This window comes from Pongo abelii, chromosome 19, assembly GCF_028885655.2.
Source record: "Pongo abelii isolate AG06213 chromosome 19, NHGRI_mPonAbe1-v2.0_pri, whole genome shotgun sequence".
Lineage (NCBI taxonomy): Eukaryota > Metazoa > Chordata > Mammalia > Primates > Hominidae > Pongo > Pongo abelii.
Genome location: NC_072004.2, coordinates 20795641 through 20814348, shown reverse-complemented (window position 1 = coordinate 20814348; position 18708 = coordinate 20795641). Strand labels below are relative to the sequence as shown.

At 50.1% G+C, this 18708-nt stretch overlaps 1 protein-coding gene across 1 annotated transcript in view; it reads right to left on the bottom strand.

Annotated features, from left to right (window-relative positions):
- Positions 1–11846, bottom strand: part of LOC100445723 (multidrug and toxin extrusion protein 1-like) — a 61193-nt gene extending 49347 nt beyond the window's left edge. Inside the window, 4 exon segments of the mRNA XM_063719048.1 lie at positions 2510–2577; positions 4099–4227; positions 9807–9954; positions 11694–11846. Of these exon segments, the coding sequence (XP_063575118.1) occupies positions 2510–2577; positions 4099–4227; positions 9807–9954; positions 11694–11846 (498 nt within the window).
- Between the last annotated feature and the right edge of the window lie 6862 nt (positions 11847–18708).

The following is an 18708-nucleotide window of genomic DNA, read 5'->3' as shown; positions in this document are numbered from 1 at the left end:
GAGGTTTGGCTGAGAGGACTACTCATAATTCGGATATAATTGATTTAGGGTATGGCATATGGGGTAGCACTTTCAGAGGGGTATGCTCAAGGTATATTAGTATTAGGGTGGAAATTTAGTTATTGTATTTATTATATAAAATGGAGGCTTAATTTAGTAGGAGGGTCTCAAGATTTTTAGGAAAATGACATCGATCGAGGGGCAGCTGTTGGGGTATTCATGGTTAAAATATGATTTCTGGGCTCTGACTGGGTTGCATTTTAGTCTCTTGTTTTGGGGGTTTGGTGAGGGTACACTTACCTAGGTTGACGGTAAAGTCAGAGATGGGGGGTTGCAGATTTAATCGGAAATAGTTCTTGAAAGTGAGTGGACATGCATGAGCATACATGCCTATTGATTAATTGTTATGTCTTTCAAGCATGAATTAATTAATACCTTATGGTTATTGTGCCAGCCTGGAATATTCAATACAAGCTCAGCTTCTACAATTGATTCGGCAGGAATCAAATCCAAGTTCATCTACGGCGGATTCGGAAGGGACTAGACCTTCCGCAATGGTGAGTGATAGCATCCCCCAAAGTTAGAAATACCCAAGCATGACAGTGCTCCCGTGACTGGTTAGTAGGGTGATAGTCATTAGTCCATCAAGATGTCTTATTTAAGGGGAACGTGTGGGTGATCTTAGTTTTATGGCCCTGAAGTAAGAACCAGATGCCAGGTACAGTTTCAGGATAGTCACCCCCAAGTGTTATGGGCCTGGAGCGAGGAGAGTAGCACTCCAGAGCGGGATGATGATTTATTGGAGGTTGGTAGATTAAGAGACAAAAATCTGGCAGAGGATATCCATATTGACAAGGGATTTCTTGACTGAAATGTGCCATGTCCAATGAACGAATATATGCGCTATGCAATATTAAGAATTTCTAGTACGGATCAATATTCGTATGGATTAGGTTTTGTTGTACAGTCAATAGTAGTATATATACGCATATATATATGTGTGTGTGTGTGTGTATATATATATATAAACAAAAATGGCCCATAATCCCACTGCTGAGATGGCCTCAGTTGATCTTTAAAAACAAAACAAAAACAAGAAACAAACAAAACAAAGGGAATATCTGCACCGGGTTGGGACATTCAAAAAGCATCAAAAGGCAACAGGCATTACCGCTACAGTTGCTCAAGCCAGAAACTCTGCAGTCTGTGACCCTTCTCCTTCATTGTTTTGCATTCCACAACCAAATGCTGATCATGACCTGTCGATTCTGCCTCTACACATAACTGATCCACCCCCTTTTCTCCTCCCCCACCAGCAGCCTCCTGATTGTTCATCTGGACGATTCGAACAGCCTCCTTCTGCCCTCCCCAACTCACACACACACCTGTTTTCCTCTAAGCCCACTTCTACATGGCACCAAGAATGGCTGTTTCCTTCTGGAGCCCACAGGCCCTGCGTGCTGCCTCCAGCCTCCCTCTACCCTCACTAACCCTTCGCCTCATCCACGCCAGGTGCTTGGACCCATTGCAGAGCCTTGGCCCAGGCTGAGCAGTTGGCTCCTGTGCACAGGCTCCCAAGCTGGCTCCTCTCATCCTTCAAGTCTCAGCTTAAACAGCAATGCAGAAAGACCATTCCTGACTACCCAAGCCAAAAAGGTGTCATCTCTGTTTTCATGCACCTCAATCCTACTTTTGCTTTTTTTTTGAGACGGAGTTTCGCTTTTGTCACCCAGGCTGGAGGGCAGTGGCACAATCTCAGCTCACTGCAACCTCTGCTTCCCAGGTTCAAGCAATTCTCCTGCCTAGACTCCTGAGTAGCTGGGATTACAGGCGTGCATACCACACCCAGCTACTTTTTGTATTTTTAGCAGAGATGGGGTTTCACCATGTTGGTCCAGCTGGTCTTGAACTCCTGACCTCAGGTGATCTGCCCTTCTCAGCCTCCCAAAGTGCTGGGATTACAGGAGTGAGCCATCATGCCTGGCCCTGCTTTTGCTTTTTAATGGTACCTATCGCATACATTTACAGTGCTCTCACTCATCCGTGTACTTGGCTCATCTCTGTCTCCCTATGGGGCCACGAGCCACAGAGGGCAAGAGCTGACCCCATCTCACACCCCACTGCATCCTCGCACCACATCAACTCCACGTCAGGTGAACATATGTGCCAGGTGTCGTGGTGAGTGTTGCATATGCATGCATTCTCATTCAATCTTCACCTGCAAAGTAGGTTTTTTCCCCCTCCATTTTGTATATGAGGAAACTAAAGTTTGGAAAGGTTAAGTAACAAGCCCAGGTCACACAGTTGGGGAATGACATGGCCAGGACTCAGCTCCGTGTGTCTGGCCCCCGTCCATGCTGTCCACACTGCACTGTCCTCTCTCACTTGTGCTGCCTGGTTCCTCCCTTCCCATGGTGCACATCTGCTGAGCGAATGCAAGGACAGTGGCGCAGCAGGTTTAAGCAGAGAAGGTGCCAGGTCTCGGCCTGAGTCTCACCCGAGTTCTTACCATGTAGGCCACTGACGCCAGCTCACAGATGATGCCCTGAGCGCCAAGCTCCGTCATGTCAATCAGTCCTGAAACGTCAGCACACACAGAACACATTTCAAAAAGTATGTGAACATTTTCCTTATGAAACTAGAACTTATTTTAAGAGAACCCAAGAATGCCCCCAAGAAGCATAACCTGGTGGCAGAATTCACCGCGTGTGCTGAGAAGCCCAGACATCCTTCCCCGAGCAGTTGCCATGACCATGATCTCAGGCAGCTCAGATGAACACAGGCTCATTCTACAAATCCCTCCTCCACCAGGGAACAAAACATCAGGTTCCAAGTAGAAAAAAGAATGGCCAGGTGCAGTGGCTCACACCTGTAATCCTAGTACATTGGGAGGCTGAGGTGTCAGGATCACCTGAGCCCAGGAGTTTGAGACCAGCCTGGGCAACATAGTGAGACCCCCATCTTTACAAAAAAAAAAAATTAGCTGGGTGTGGTGGCACACTCCTGTAGTCCCAGCTACTCAGGAAGCTGAGGCCAGAGGATCACTTGAGCCCAGGAGGTCGAGGCTGTAGTGAGCTGTGATTGCACCACTGCACTCCAGCTTGGGTGACAGACTGAGACCCTACCCCCACCCCCAAAAAGCAGAAAAAGGTGAGGCTGTTAGAGTTGCAAGTCACTCCCTAGAGAGACATGGGGTCACATGGTGGGAGGGGAGGCAGAAGGCTGCAGAACTCTACAGATAGCTGATGGGACTGTTGATGTGTGCAAGTGTCCGTGGAAATGGCAACGTCGTCACTGTCACCCTCTGCATCGACTGTTACTTTACTGATAACAAGATGGCTAAGGTAAATATCTATGGCAAAAATTATTACAGTTCCAACAGAAACATAGGCCATGGCTAAAACAGGGCTGAATCAGTCACCCTGCGTACATACGACTCTTAGAAATTTGGCTTGGGCTGGGCATGGTGGCTTATGCCTGTAATCCCAGCACCTTGGGAGGCCAAGGCAGGTGGATCACTCGAGGTCAGGAGTTCCTGGCCAACACTGTGAAACCCCATCTCTACCAAAAATACGAAAATTAGCCAGGCGTGGTAGTGCACGCCTGTAGTCTCAGCTACTTGGGAGGCTGAGCCAGTCGCTTGAACCAGGGAGGCAGAGGTTACAGTGAGCCAAGATCACGCCACTGTACTCCAGCCTGGGTGACAGAGCAAGTCTCTGTCTCAAAAAAATAAATTAATTAAAATTAAAATTAAAAAACAATTTGGCTTGATGTCTGGCAAAAGTCAGCTGAGGCACAAGCTAGTTCATGAGGCCTGGGGTGGGGCTTTTGTTCTTTCAGTTGGTGACCTCTGACAAACCTCTGACCGGCAGCTTCCCTTTCCTCACTTACAAAATGAAGGGTACTGCAGTAGAGCCAAAACCCCACCCAACCTGAGTCTGCTAACAATGGCATGAGGGCTTAAACCTATATTGGAAACCGCCACAAGAGCCTGATGAAATGAGGCAGGACAAAGAAGCAAAGCTGGAGCTTCCTGGGAATCTCTGGAGATGTGACTGGCCGGGCTGAGGACAGCTTTCGGATGGACTGCTGACAAACCTGCAAGGAAGTTTCCGATCTCAAAGGTCCACTGCTCAGTGCACACCATGAACATACTGGGAATAACCAGGTGGATGTAGGAGCCGCACTCCTGGAAGCACTCCCTCGTCCAACCTAGGGAACAGGAAAGAAAACAGGCATTTGTTTTTCAACAGTCTCTGGCACCAACAATTCTGTTTCACATACCTGTACCCTGCAAATGGCCAGAGACAAGGCGCAACCTCAGTTCTCCAGCAAAATATAAAGATGCCAAATGGATTGAGATGGGCGGCACTAAGCTGGCAAGACTCAGTAGATGCCCTTTCACCCACACATTCTACTCCTGGGTATAAATGGCAGAGGGATTTTTGTAGACCTCTATAAAAAAACATATAGAATATTCCCTGTGGCAGACGTTAGTTGAGGGGTGTGGGAGACAACATGGAACTAGAGGAATAAAATATGATAGATGCACATTATAATTAAAAGCAAAACTGATGTATATATAGCAATGTGGATATTTTAAAATACACTATGTATTTAAAATACATAGTGCTCACCAGCAACAAAAGTAAACATAGATAAAACTTGTATGCATCAAAGGACACAATCTGCAGAGTAAAAGGGCAACCCACGGAATGGGAGAAAATATTTGCAAATCATATAAGGATATCTGGATATCATAATGTCCAGAATACATAAAACATTTCTATGGCCAGGTGCAGTGGCTCACGCCTGTAATCCCAGCACTTTGGGAGGCCGAGGTGGGTGAATCACCTGAGGTCAGGAGTTCGAGACCAGCCTGGCCAACATGGTGAAGCTCTGTCTCTACTAAAAATACAAAAAATTAGCCAGGCATGGTAGCAGACACCTGTGATCCCAGCTACTCGGGAGGCTAAGGCAGGAGAATCGCTTGAACCTGGGAGGCGGAGGTTGCAGTAAACCGAGATTGCACCACTGCACTCCAGGCTGGGCAACAGAGTAAGACTCCATCTCAAAACAACAACAACAACAACAACAACAAAAATTCCTATACTCAACAACAAAAAAAGAAGTAACCTGATTTTAAAAAAGGGAGGGCAACAGACTTGAAGAGGCATTTCTCCAAAGATGATATATAAATGGTCAACAAATATATGAAAAGATGCTCAACATCTTTGTATTGGAAAATAACCTTGGAGCGTCTTCCATAGGTCATATTTTATCACAACAAATAGAACCATGCCCCGCTCTGGCATACAGAGCCAGGGACTCCGTCTTCCTGTCTATTTTTCCATTCCACTCCCCTACCCAACCCTCCATTTTACCCTTTGTTAAACCATTCCTAAATTTTCTTCTCCTTTTCCCCACTATCCCCAAGCTTCCCTGTGTACATCTGTTGGGGAAACCTCTAAGAGACGGTTTCTGAGGTCCACCTCCCAGGAGAACCTGGGTGGCCCAGGCCTCCTGTTTCTGGACATGGGTCAACCAACTGGTGCTCACACTTCCCTGTGGGACTCCAGCTTCCCGGGCCAGCGCCTCGTTCAGCTTTCTGACAGAAGGTGTGTTTCACTGATGTGTTCTTATGTTCCATCCTCAGCCAGCCTTTAAAGATTTTCTAGCCACACTGAGGAGCCTGGCTCTGGCTCCATGCACAGAAGTGTCCCCAGTGAGGGACAGGCGAATTGATAGTGCTTTCTTTCTGGGACCCTCATCTCCTCAAGCTTCATAAGGATGCAATTGGGCTCAGTTTCTTACAAGTCCAAGATGCTAGGAGAATTCCTAAGGTGTCTGCCCTACTCTGTCTTTGCTGGGTGGCCCCTTTCAGCCTTCATAGACCACAGCAACTCCCTTCTGTAGGCGAACTCCGCCTCAACACGCAATCAGCTTACACATCGCTTCTTCCCAGGCACCATCCCTGTCTCTCCACCCACTAACCCACTGACCTTCCTTCCAACAGCCTGAGCCAGCTGCTCCTCCTGTGGGGTCCTGTGGCACCCAGTTCTCACCTGGCACACAGACCACCTGAACACCCAACTCTATTTCCTGTCCACCTGTCCATATTCCCTCTACCAGACGATTTCACTCTCGCTATCCCCAGTCCCAGGGACAGGAGACAGCACACAGCAGACATTCAGTATCTGTTGAATGCAGGGGTCGTGACTTACACCACTCTGAGGTCCAGGGCATAGAGCAAGAGGACATTTATGACCACGTTGATGACATTAGCTGCAATCCTGGTAATAACTTAAGGCATGATGACGCCCTAAAACCCCCAAACAAATAGGAAAACATTCACATTTTCAAAAGCTGATTAGCTAGCCTGTCAAGTGAACACTCACAGTGAAACAGGGAACAGTTTAAATGATGGCAAAGTTACTCAGGACTGGAATGGTCAGGAGCTGAGATGACCAGATTAGTCTCCTCCGTTGGTGCAGCATCTGGCTATCCCAACTGGAAGCTTGCAACTGCTTCTGAATAACAGCAGCAGAGAGAAAAAACCTCCTGAAGGGCAAATGGGCCCTGGCATGAAGTGAAGGAGAGGCGGCTTGGAAGATATCTGGGCCAAGTTGCTAAAGTTCTTGCATACAAGACACCCAGCAATGCCTGCTTCATAGCAGGTGTGCAGAACATGTTCACCCTATTGTTGTAGGCACCAGTCACTCATTTCTTTTGTTTATGCTGTCTATTCAAACATTTTCTTTCAGTAAAACCTCTCTTTCGTCCCTGCATTGAAACAGAGAGCTGACTGTTACCAAAGCTGGGCAAGGCAAGAAGGCTGCGGCCTCAGATGGGCGAGAAGGGACCTGGGGAGGCAGAGCTCTGCTTCACTCCACTGTCCACCCAAATCTTGCCCTCAGACTCCTTCGCTGCTCCCTAGTGGCTGTAGGGACCCCGGGACCTCCTCTCTAAAGCAGAAGCACAGGAGCCAGGTCCCAGGCCAGATGCAAAGCTGGCACCAGCCCCAAGAGAGGGGAGGGGTCGGGGCAGGGGCTGCAGAGAGAAGTGGGTGGTGGTGATTGAAAGGGGAATGGGATGGATTGATACAGCCGTCTCTCTTGGGCTAGACAAAATTCACCTACAAGGCCTCAGTCTCTCAGGCAAAAAATTCTAGGGTAGAATTACAGGGGGAAAAAATGTAAATTACTTTTATAGAACATTCCCTACGAATATTTACTAGACATTTCCAGGATTATGGAGTAAAAATTATAAAAAGAATCTGTACCTGACTTTGTAAATATCTTTTCTGCAGCTGGAACAAGAATGCTGCCTGTAAGTTTAAAAAGAAAAACAAACACTTCTCATTAATATAAATTCCAACGGTTTAGTTTAGTTCCGGTTTTTAATCTTAAATAAGACACTCCCCCTTGATGTGTGATCTCAGAGAACCTCACTCACGTGAGACAATGCTAGGGCACTATTTGGAATTTTCCAGAGTGGATAAAAGATGTACTCCCTGAAGAACTGACGCAGGCAGATTCCAACTGGCTGAGGCAGAAGCCACCATCTTGACATTTCGAACAGCTCCGAGGGTGCTGGAATGCAGCACTCCCCAAATCCTGGATGATCCAGAAACAGTCTGGTTGATTTGCAATCAGAAGTAACCATAGAACAAGGAATCAGGAAGGAAATGTCTTCCCCTCATCAATCTTTGTCTCTTTTTTTTTTTTTTTTTTTTTTGAGACGGAGTCTTGCTCAGTGGCCCAGGTGTAGTGCAGTGGCGCGATCTGGGCTCACTGCACGCTCCGCCTCCCAGGTTCACGCCATTCTGCCTCAGCCTCCCAAGTAGCTGGGACTACAGGTGCCCGCCACCACACCCGGCTGATTTTTTGTATTATTAGTAGCGACAAGGTTTCATCGTGTTAGCCAGGATGGTCTCGATCTCCTGACCTCATGATCCACCCGCCTCAGCATCCCAAAGTGCTGGGATTACAGGTGTGAGCCACTATGCCCGGCCCAATCTTTGTCTTTAATTTAAGCTACTGGACATCAGAGTGGTACATGTCCTGAGAGTCAGCAAGGGAGGGACAACAGGGCCAAGAAATACATGTCGGGCTTTTGGCATGAACTCCACCAAGATGGAGAAACAAACAAGAGCGGGGGAGGGAAGGGGCATGCGCAGGGCGACACATGTGAGCTGCTTCATGTCGTGAGACACAACAGCCTTGAAACTTACAGGAAGGGCAGGAATGAGGCCGGGCGCGGTGGCTCACGCCTGTAATCCCAGCACTTTGGGAGGCCGAGGTGGGCGGATCACGAGGTCAGGAGATCGAGACCATGCTGGCTAACACAGTGAAACCCCGTCTCTACTAAAAATACAAAAAAATTAGCCGGGCGCGGTGGCAGGTGCCTGTAGCCCCAGCTATTCGGGAGGCTGAGGCAGGAAAATGGCGTGAACCCGGGAGGCGGAGCTTGCAGTGAGCCGACATCGCGCAACTGCACTCCAGCCTGGGCAACAGAGCCAGACTCCGTCTCAAAAAAAAAAAAAAAAAAAAAAAAAGGAAGGGCAGGAATGAAAATCAGCACATAAATTTGGGCTATCCTGAAACAAACAAAATAGCCTTCAGTTAATATTAAAACAGTTGCTGGTCATATTGTCTTCAAATTGAACCCACAGAGTATTTTCTAAAAATTAAAAATTATTTACTTTTTGGAGACAGGGTCTCACTCTGATGCCCAGACTGGAGTAGAATGGCACCATCATAGCTGGCTGTAACCTCAAACTCCTGGGCTCAAGTAATCCTCCTGCCTTGGCCTCCCAAAGTGCTGAGATTACAGACATGAGCCACCACACCCAGCCTAAAAATGAGAGAAACTTAATAACAACTTTAAGTGTTTTTCTTCAACCTACACAAACATGACATTAAGTCTACTAAATGTCTGCTCTCTAAGGGGAAGTCTGACCACGTCCCATTTTTCAGCTCATTCCTAGCATGAAAGGTGGAGTGAACACAGCAAAATGAACTAAAACTTGGGCAAAATTCAGAAACCATTTGAAAGTGTCAGGGTCACCTAACAGTGAGTGAGACAGTCTTCTAGAAAGGACCACGCACCCCAAGGACAATACCAGAGAATACACTGGAATTATAGGTTAAAGAAAAAACCCAACTCTAAAGTCATACGTGAAGGCGATTACACTGCTATTCTACTTCAGGGGAAAAATATTCTGTGCATTTGCCAGACAGCAAAATGGAGGGACTCGGTGAACGGGAGACAGGCCAGGCACACAACACCCTGGTCCTGTATCTTGTCACCCTGGGTCAGGTGGTCCCTGCAGCCCCCAGACCCTGTGGCCCATAGTCACAGCTTTCATTTTTTGTTGTTGTTGTTTTGTTGTTGTTGTTGTTTGAGACAGAGTTTTGCTCTTGTCACCCAGGCTGGAGTGCAATGGCACGATCTTGGCTCACTGCAACCTCCGCCTCCCGGGTTCAAGCAACTCTCCTGCCTCAGCCTCCCGAGTAGCTGGGATTACAGGCACCTACCACCACGCCTGGCTAACTTTTTTGTATTTTTAGTAGAGACGGGGTTTCACCATGTCGGCCAGGCTGGTCTCGAACTCCTGATCTCAGATGATCCACCTGCCTCGGCCTCCCAAAGTGCTGGGATTACAGGCGTGAGCCACCGCGCCCGGCCAGCTTTCATTTTTGAAAGGGATCAAGACCATGTGATTGGCCGAAAACCTCCACACAGGTACAATGACCAGATAGCCACTTACTCTTAACCTAGGATTGAGAAACGGGGGACCTCACCTGGAGACTTAGGGTCTTGTTTTAAGAGCAGGAGGATGCTCTCGGCGTTGACCAAGTCGGCCCAGCAGGGAAAGCAGCACAGCATAAGGATGAGGATCCCTCTCTGAAGTATGATCCCCACGCGCTTGAGGTTCTTGCCTCCAAAGGACTTGAGAAAACAAATGCGCTGCTAACAGCATATGCCGGGCAGGCCCAGGCTGGGGGCCTGCACCACAAGCAACCCCTTCCAGGGGCGCCTGCCCGCTGCCCAGGCAGACCTGTTTCCCGTCATCTGCTCCCGCCCTCCCCACCAACAGCTGACAGCATTGGGGGAGCTTCTGAGCCAGGGACAACCAGTAAGCTAGCCGGCCCCTGTGGCATTTTACACATGTCCTGGGACAATGCGTCCCTGCTCCCAGGAGCTGGGACTGTTAACATGGAGGGTAGAGGCAGCAGAAACTGAAGCTTAAAAGAGAGTTTTCCACATGGGGGGAGACAGATGCCGCAGGAGAACGTGTGCCATGGCAGAAGGTGAACTTGTGGGGGACTCAGGGCCAGGGATACCAGGGGAGGGTGCAGTGGAAGAAAAGCACACACTGTAGGCTGAGAAGGGCAGCTAGCAGGGCGGCAAGAACTTCGGGGCGCGGGAGGTCATGGAGGCCAAGGCAGTGCTCTAGAAAGCAGGGATGGCCAGTGGATTAAGGACGGCCAAGCGCTCACCTGAGGATTTTGTCACAGGAGGCCGGGAAGAGGCCAGGCCCAGTGGGCTGGGCAGGAATGAACAAGGCATCAATGGGGGCTGAGTCGGGAGTGCAGGCCAGGCCCGAGTGCAAAGAACACCTTCAAGAAGCTTGGCTTGAAGGAGGCCAGCAGGGAAGGCGGGGTGGTGGTAAGGGAGGGCGATTTTAGGGTATGGGACACCAGACTGGGAGGAGCAAAGGACAAAATGCCCTTGAGCAGGTGGCCCCAGAGGACAGCACTAGTCAAGCTGACTCTGCTGGGTTTTTTTTGTTTTTTTTTTCTGAGACGAAGTCTTGCTCTGTCGCCCAGGCTGGAGTGCAGTGGTGAGATCTCAGCTCACTGCAACCTCTGCCTCCCGGATTCAAGTGATTCTCCCACCTCGGCCTCCTGAGTAGCTGGGATTACAGGCGCCCACCACTGAGCCTGGCTAATTTTTGTATTTTTAGCGGAGATGGGGTTTCATCATGTTGGCCAGGCTGGTCTCGAACTGCTGACCTCGGGTGATCTGCCTGCCTTGGCATCCCAAAGTGCTGGGGTTACAGGTGTGAGCCACTGCACCTGGCTGACCCTGGTTGTATTTCCAGTCATTAGCAGCCGTGTAGTCCCAGCTACATGGGAGGCTGAGGCAGAAGGATCTCTTGAGCCCAGGAGTTCAAGCCCAGCCTGGGCAACACAGGGAGACCTCACCTCCAAAGATAAAAATAATTTTTTTTAAAAAGATGCTCTATGACTTAAAATGGGCTACCTAGCTACCTCACAACTGTAAATTAGAAATATCTTGAGTTGAAAATGCATTGAATGCATCTAACCTACCAAACATCACAGTTTAGCCTGGCCCACTTTAAATGTGCTCAGAGTGCTTACATTAGCCTACAGCTGAGTAAAATAATCTTAGATAAAGCCTATTTGTGGTACAGTGTTGACTGTCTCATGGAATCTACTGGACGGTACTGAAAGTGGAAAGCAGAATGGTTGTATGGGGCTTGAAGTGCAGCTACTGAACGCGTGTCACTGTTGTACCATCACAAAGCTGAAAAATCTAAGTCGGGGACCATCTGTATTTGACAAATAAAATACAACAAAACCCATAGGGTGGATGGTCCTAGAAAGTCTCTATTATGAAAGGTAACTGTCAAAAAACGGTATGTGGGGGAGGATGGTCCTCACCTGAGACATGAGGGTGTCATAAGCTGGGGCTAAGCCAGTGCCAACTCCAATCCCAGTAACGTTCACCACCTGCAAGAGAACCACAGACCTGGTGTGGCAGAACTTCAGGGGACGACACCAGTTCAGGGCCACATCAGACAGCTCCCTCTTCATGGAGGAACCTCAACAAGCTTGTCTCTAAAGGGCAACTCACAGATCAAACGGGTGTCTACATCTATCCTTATTGATTATTGATTATTGATTTTAGATCAAATGGGTGTCTACATCTATCCTTATTGATTATTGAACAAAAATGTACCTTCTAACTAAAGGACGATAACCACCTTGTGTCAACTGGGGAAATATGAAACCTAGTTTTTCTTAAAACAGTTTAGCACGTTATAATTTCTATATTTAAGGTTAAATTGTGGGCCAGGTGTGGTGGCTCATGCCTGTAATCCCAGCACTTTGGGAGGCCAAGGCAGGTAGATCACTTGCAGCCAGGAGTTCGAGACCAGCCTGACCAACATGGTGAAACCCCATCTCTACTAAAAATACAAAAATTAGCCAGGCATAGTGGCGGGCGCCTGTAATCCCAGTTACTTGGGAGGCTGCGGCAGGAGAATCGCTTGAACCCAGGAGGTGGAGGTTGCAGTAAGCCAAGATCATACCCTTGTACTCTAGCCTGGGTGACAGAGTGAGACCCTGTCTCAAAAAAATAAAAAATAAATAAAGTTGTGGTTAATATCAAAAGGTGATGCCCCGATCTGCCAGTAGGATGTGCATTTAGTAATAATAACAGCAAACTTTTATTGAGCACATACTATGTGCCAGGCACTGCCCTAAGCCCCTCATGTACATGGTGCTAGGACCACTCATCTCATTTTTTGTTTTGGGTAACCTGAGTTACACAAAGTGTATGTCCCTTGCCCAAGTTACTCAGATGGTGACCTGAGTCTGGGAAGTCTGGCTCCAGATCCCCAGCTTTAGTCCTCCAGTGAGGAACAGGACTAGTTGTGTCACCCCCTTGACCAGACCTCACCCAGTCCCTGACAACCAAGGGCACATAGAGTAGCCCGCAGGTAGGGTGCGAGAGGCATGCAGGGCAAGGGGCTGAAAGACCCTCGTTTGCGTCCTGGGTCTCACGGTTACTGGCGATGGCAGCCCCAGGTGAGTTAGCTTCTTCACTGACCACGACTCTGGCCTGGTGAACACAAACTCCAGCCCCACCACATAACTGACAGGCCATACACATACTGCCCAGCGGGACCCCATGAGACCAGGGTCTCCATCTAACCATGCCCCAGGAGGGCTGTGGCACAATGAGGATATACCCACACAGCGACACTGAATCAGCCAGGGGAGAGGGGCATGACTAAAGCTCCCAAAACCCTCGGACTGCCAGGAAAACAGAAAGGTAAAGCATGCCAATTTATGAAAAGTTTTGTGTTTTAAAAAGTCACACAGAGCTGGGCATGGTGGCTCATGCCTGTAATCCCAGCACTTTGGGAGGCCGAGGTGGGCAGATCACTTGAGGCCAGGAGATCAAGAGCAGCCCGGTCAACATGGCAAAACCCCATCTCTAGTAAAAATACAAAAATTAGCCAGGAGTGGTGGTATGCACCTGTAGTCCCAGCTACTCAGGAAGCTGAGGCACAAGAATTGTTTGAACCTGGGAGGCAGAGGTTGCAGTGAGCTGAGACTGTGCCCCTGCACTGTAGCCTGGGCAACAGAGCAAGACTCTGTCTCAAAAAAAAAAAAAAAAAAAAAAAAAAAAGTCACATAGGAGGGTAGGGGGATGAGGGGGATAGGGAGAGATGTGTTAAAGGATACAAAGTTACAGTTAGACAGAAGGAATAGGCTCCTGTGTTCCACCACACTGTGGGATGACTTCAGGAAACAATCACAGATAGCTTCAAATAGCTGGAAGGATACTGAAGCCTGGGCAACATGACCAGACCCCATCTCTACAAAAATTTTAAAAATTAGCTGGACATTGGCCGGGTGTGGTGGCTTATGCCTGTAATCCCAGCACTCTGGGAGGCCGAGGCAGGTGGATCACCTGAGGTCAGGATTTCGAGACCAGCCTGGCCAATACAGTGAAACCCTATCTCTACTAAAAATACAAAAATTAGCTGGGTGTGGTGGCACACGCCTGTAGTCCCAGCTACTCAGGAGGCTGAGGCAGGAGAATCGTTTGAACCCGGGAGATGGAGGTTGCAGTGAGTCACTGCACTCCAGCCTGGGTAACAGAGCGAGACTCTGTCTCAAAAAAAAAAAAAATTTTTTTGCTGGACATGGTGGCACACAACTGTGGTTCTAGCTACTTAGAAGGCTGAGGCGGGAGGATCACTTGAGCCCAGGGGTTTGAGGCTGCAGTGAGCTGTGATTGCGCCACTGCGCTCCAGCCTGGGTGACAGGGCAAGTTTCTGTCTCAAAACAAAAAAAAGAGAAAGAAATAAAAGAAAAGAAAATATTGAATATTCCCAACACAAAGAAATGAGAAATGTGTTACTCTCCCCCGGGGCTCAGTGTACCCATGTAAGCAGGACCATGGCCTTGGGCCCCGCAGCTTCCGCTGTCACAAGCTTTTATCAAACTGAGCTCTGACGTTAGACCTCTCGCTTACAACGCACAACTTTATAAAGGATAGAACAAAAATTGCTACTCTGTCTCCGGCGGCAAGCTGCCCAGAACACCACGCTCCATGTCATGGTGTTTGCCTTCTGAAGGTCAAGGGGAATGTGGCTGAGGCTCAGTACCCAGGCCTGCCCTTCCACTGAATCAAGGCTTCCATAAAACCTCAGCACAGTTTCCAGCCTATCCCGTGCCAACTAACCCCCGGCTCCCAGCTTTTCCACCCATGTTTCTTTGAACCAATTCTAACAGCTATTTATTTATCCTTCTTTTAAGGAAGTATTTGTGTAAACTAGTTCAAATTCTTCGTGGAACAAGATGGAAAATAAATAGAATGTTCCTTTATTAAACACACACACACACACATACTTTTGTTAGTCCTTTTATACGATGAACATTTTTCCAAAGGTAAAAAATTTTGTTTTCACAGTTATCTTAAAAATGAGTCTATCATCTTCCTAGAAGATTTCACTGCAGCCTCCGCCTCCCGGTTTCAAGAGATTCTCCTGCCTCAGCCTCCTGAGTAGTTGAGATTACAGGCACCTACCACCACGCCTGGCTAATTTTTGTGTTTTTAGTAGAGACGGGGTTTCGCCATGTTGGTCAGGTTAGCCTCAAACTCCTGACTTCAGATGATCTGCCCGCCTCAGCCTCCCAAAGTGCTGGGATTACAGGCGTGAGCCACCGTGCCGTGCCTAACCACAGGAATTTCTGTAGCCGGTTCCTGATAAGGGGCTCTGTGCTCTTCCACCTTTGGCCAAGGGCGGTGGTATTTCAGCTAAGTTGTCAAGACAATTTTGGCCAACATGGTGAAACCCCGTCTCTACTAAAAATACAAAAATTAGCCAGGCACGGTGGTGGGCGCCTGTTATCCCAGCTACTCAGGAGGCCGAGGTGGGAGAATCACTTGAATCCGGGGGGCGGAGGTTGCAGTGAGCCGAGATCTCGCCACTGTACTCCAGCCTGGGCGATAGAGCAAGACTTCGTCTCAGAAAAAAAAACAACAAAAAACCAGCAGAGTCAGCTTGACTAGTGCTGTCCTCTGGGGCCACCTGCTCAAGGGCATTTTGTCCTTTGCTCCTCCCAGTCTGGTGTCCCATACCCTAAAATCGCCCTCCCTTACCACCACCCCGCCTTCCCTGCTGGCCTCCTTCAAGCCAAGCTTCTTGAAGGTGTTCTTTGCACTCGGGCCTGGCCTGCACTCCCGACTCAGCCCCCATTGATGCCTTGTTCATTCCTGCCCAGCCCACTGGGCCTGGCCTCTTCCCGGCCTCCTGTGACAAAATCCTCAGGTGAGCGCTTGGCCGTCCTTAATCCACTGGCCATCCCTGCTTTCTAGAGCACTGCCTTGGCCTCCATGACCTCCCGCGCCCCGAAGTTCTTGCTGCCCTGCTAGCTGCCCTTCTCAGCCTACAGTGTGTGCTTTTCTTCCACTGCACCCTCCCCTGGTATCCCTGGCCCTGAGTCCCCCACAAGTTCACCTTCTGCCATGGCACACGTTCTCCTGCGGCATCTGTCTCCCCCCATGTGGAAAACTCTCTTTTAAGCTTCAGTTTCTGCTGCCTCTACCCTCCATGTTAACAGTCCCAGCTCCTGGGAGCAGGGACACATTGTCCCAGGACACGTGTAAAATGCCACAGGGGCCAGGTTGTCCCTGGCTCAGAAGCTCCCCCAATGCTGTCAGCTGTTGGTGGGGAGAGCAGGAGCAGATGGTGGGAAATGGGGCTGCCTGAGCGGCCGCCGGCACGCACCCCTGGGAGGGGGTTGCTTGTGGCGCGGGCCCCCAGCCTGGGCCTGCCCGGCATATGCTGTTAGCAGTGCATTTGTTTTCTCAAGTCCTTTGGAGGCAAGAACCTCAAGCGCGTGGGGATCATACTTCAGAGAGGGGTCCTCATCCTTATGCTGTGCCGCTTTCTCTGCTGGGCCGACTTGGTCAACACCGGGCACATCCTTCTGCTCTTAAAACAAGACCCCGACGTCTCCAGGTGAGGTTCCCAGTTTCCCAATCCTAGGTTAACAGTAGGTGGCTATCTGGTCATTGTACCTGTGTGGACATTTTTGGCCAATTACATGGTCTTGATCCCTTTCAAAAATGAAAGCTGTGACTGTGGGCCACAGGGTCGAGCCCACAGCCCCAGGGATGACAGCAGAGGCGGGGAGAGGAGAAGAGTGGACACTCAGGTGCTGAGGTCCTCTTGAACGAGGCGGCTGACTGGCCATTAGATGTCATCCACAGGGAGGAGTGACTGACGGCCCAGAAGTGAGCCCGGGGAGCACCCTGGGGGCAGTGATGGTTGGCAAGCAGTGATCAGAAAAGGTAGACCCCAATCCTGGGCCCTGCGGGGACACAGCAGGAAATTTCCCTGCCAGTCTTAGATCATCCCCTGTTAAGGTAGAGGCCAAGCTTGTCTTTCCCGGTGGGGACACTGGAGCAGCCATGTATACAAATCTCCTCTGCCTTCGTGCCTCTTCCTAGAGCCCCAGTCTAAACTTTCAAAGGAAACAAAAATGTCCCTTAATCCAATACATTCACCAAATAACAGGCCTGTAAATAAAATGTGTGACTAATTCCACCTGGCAAGGTCTTCTCTCCCATGTAGCTGAATGAGAAGCTCCGGTGGCCCTCCGTGTTCTTAGGGTGTGTACCCATCTCACAGGGAAAGAGGGGACATTTTCTGAGACTAGGGAAAGCCGCCTGCCATCACCAGCAGAAGTGTTTTCCACTTTCTCTGAAAGCCTGGATGAAATGCAGGAAGAAACAACTTTCCACATCACTAACAAAAGCCAGGGAAGAGACGTCCCAGGAGGTGTGATTTCAATCCATGGGAGAGGCTTTTCCACAAGGGTAAAAGGGTGGGAGCTGAATGCACTGTGTAATCCAATTAATGGCAAACAACCTAAATTACCTAAAAATCTCCTGATTTAATTTCATAATAGAAAAAAGTGCAGTTATTTCAGTTTTACACTTTTCTAAGTATTGACACGAGATCCTTCCAAATCTAATTAGTAATGGTAAGCCACAGGTCAGTCCCAGACCTGTAAAGGAAGATGCATAAGACATGATACAATTCAAATTGATTTTTTTTCTTTCCTTTTTTTTTTTTTTTTTTTGAGACGGAGTCTCCTGTTACCCAGGCGGGAGTGCAGTGGCACAATTCCGGCTCACTGCAACCTCAGGCCCCTGGGTTCAAGCGGTTCTCGTGCCTCAGCCTCCCAAGTAGCTGGGATTACAGGCGCGTGCCACCACAACTGGCTAATTTTTGTATTTTTAGTAGAGATGGGGTTTTTCCATGTTGGCCAGGCTGGTCTCGAACTCCTGACCTCAGGTGATCCGCCCACCTCGGCCTCCCAAAGTGCTGGCTAGGATTACAGGCGTTAGCCCCCGCGCCCCGCCCTGTGTGTTTGTTTTTGAGACAGGGTCTTGCTCTGTTGCCAAAGCTGGAGTGCAGTGGTGCGGTCTCAGCTCACTGCAGCCTCGATCTGCTGGGCTTAAGCGATCCTCCTGCTTCAGTCTCCCGAGTAGCTGGGACCACAGGCGGTGCCAGCACGCCGGGATAATTTTTGTATTTTTAGTAGATTTTTGTATTTTTAGTAGAGACGGGGTCTTGCTATGCTGCCCAGGCTGGTCTCGAACTCCTGAGCTCAAGCGATCCTCCCACCTGGGCCTCCCAAAGCGCTGGGATTACAGTCGTGAGCCACAGCGCCCGAGGACACCGCTCAAATCCTAAGCCTTGGCCGCCCGTCGGCTCCTACACGGGCGAAATCAGGCACCCACCGTGACGGCGAGCGTGACAGCGTCCAGCTCGACCTTGCCGAGTTGTCCACAGAAGATGGAGCTGACGAGGGCTGATGAGAAAGATCATCAACTGCGCAAGAAACTGCGGAGGCGCGGAAAGCAAGGCGCGTTCACAGCCGCCCTCCCTCCTGGAAGCCCGCGCCCACCCCCGCGCGGCGGCTGCTCCGGAGGCGTCGGGCTGGGCGTGAGGCCGCCGCACTCACCACTGGGCCCGCGAGCGCCGCCAGCTCAGCCACCTCCCGCCGCAGGTCCGGGGGCAGCGCGCCCCGCAGGCCCCACAAGCGATCACGCCATCCGAAGGCCCGGGGCCGCTATGGGGGCCGGTCCTTGGCAGCGGCGGGGAGCTCGGCGGGGACCCGGGCGTCGGCGGCCGCAAGGGCCTCCATGCTGAGGCTGGGAGCGGCTAGCGGCGGCGCGGGCGCGGGACCGCAGCGCAGTGGGAGGGCGGAGGGGGGCAAGGGGCGGCCCGGTCCCACCCAGCCCCGCCCCTCCCCGCCCCGGACCCGCTCCAGACGCCCAGGGGAATGGTCGCCGCCCGCAGAACCCTGGGGGAGGGGACCGGAAGGGCCCTTGGGCGCTGACGAAGGGAGCTCGGGGAAGGGG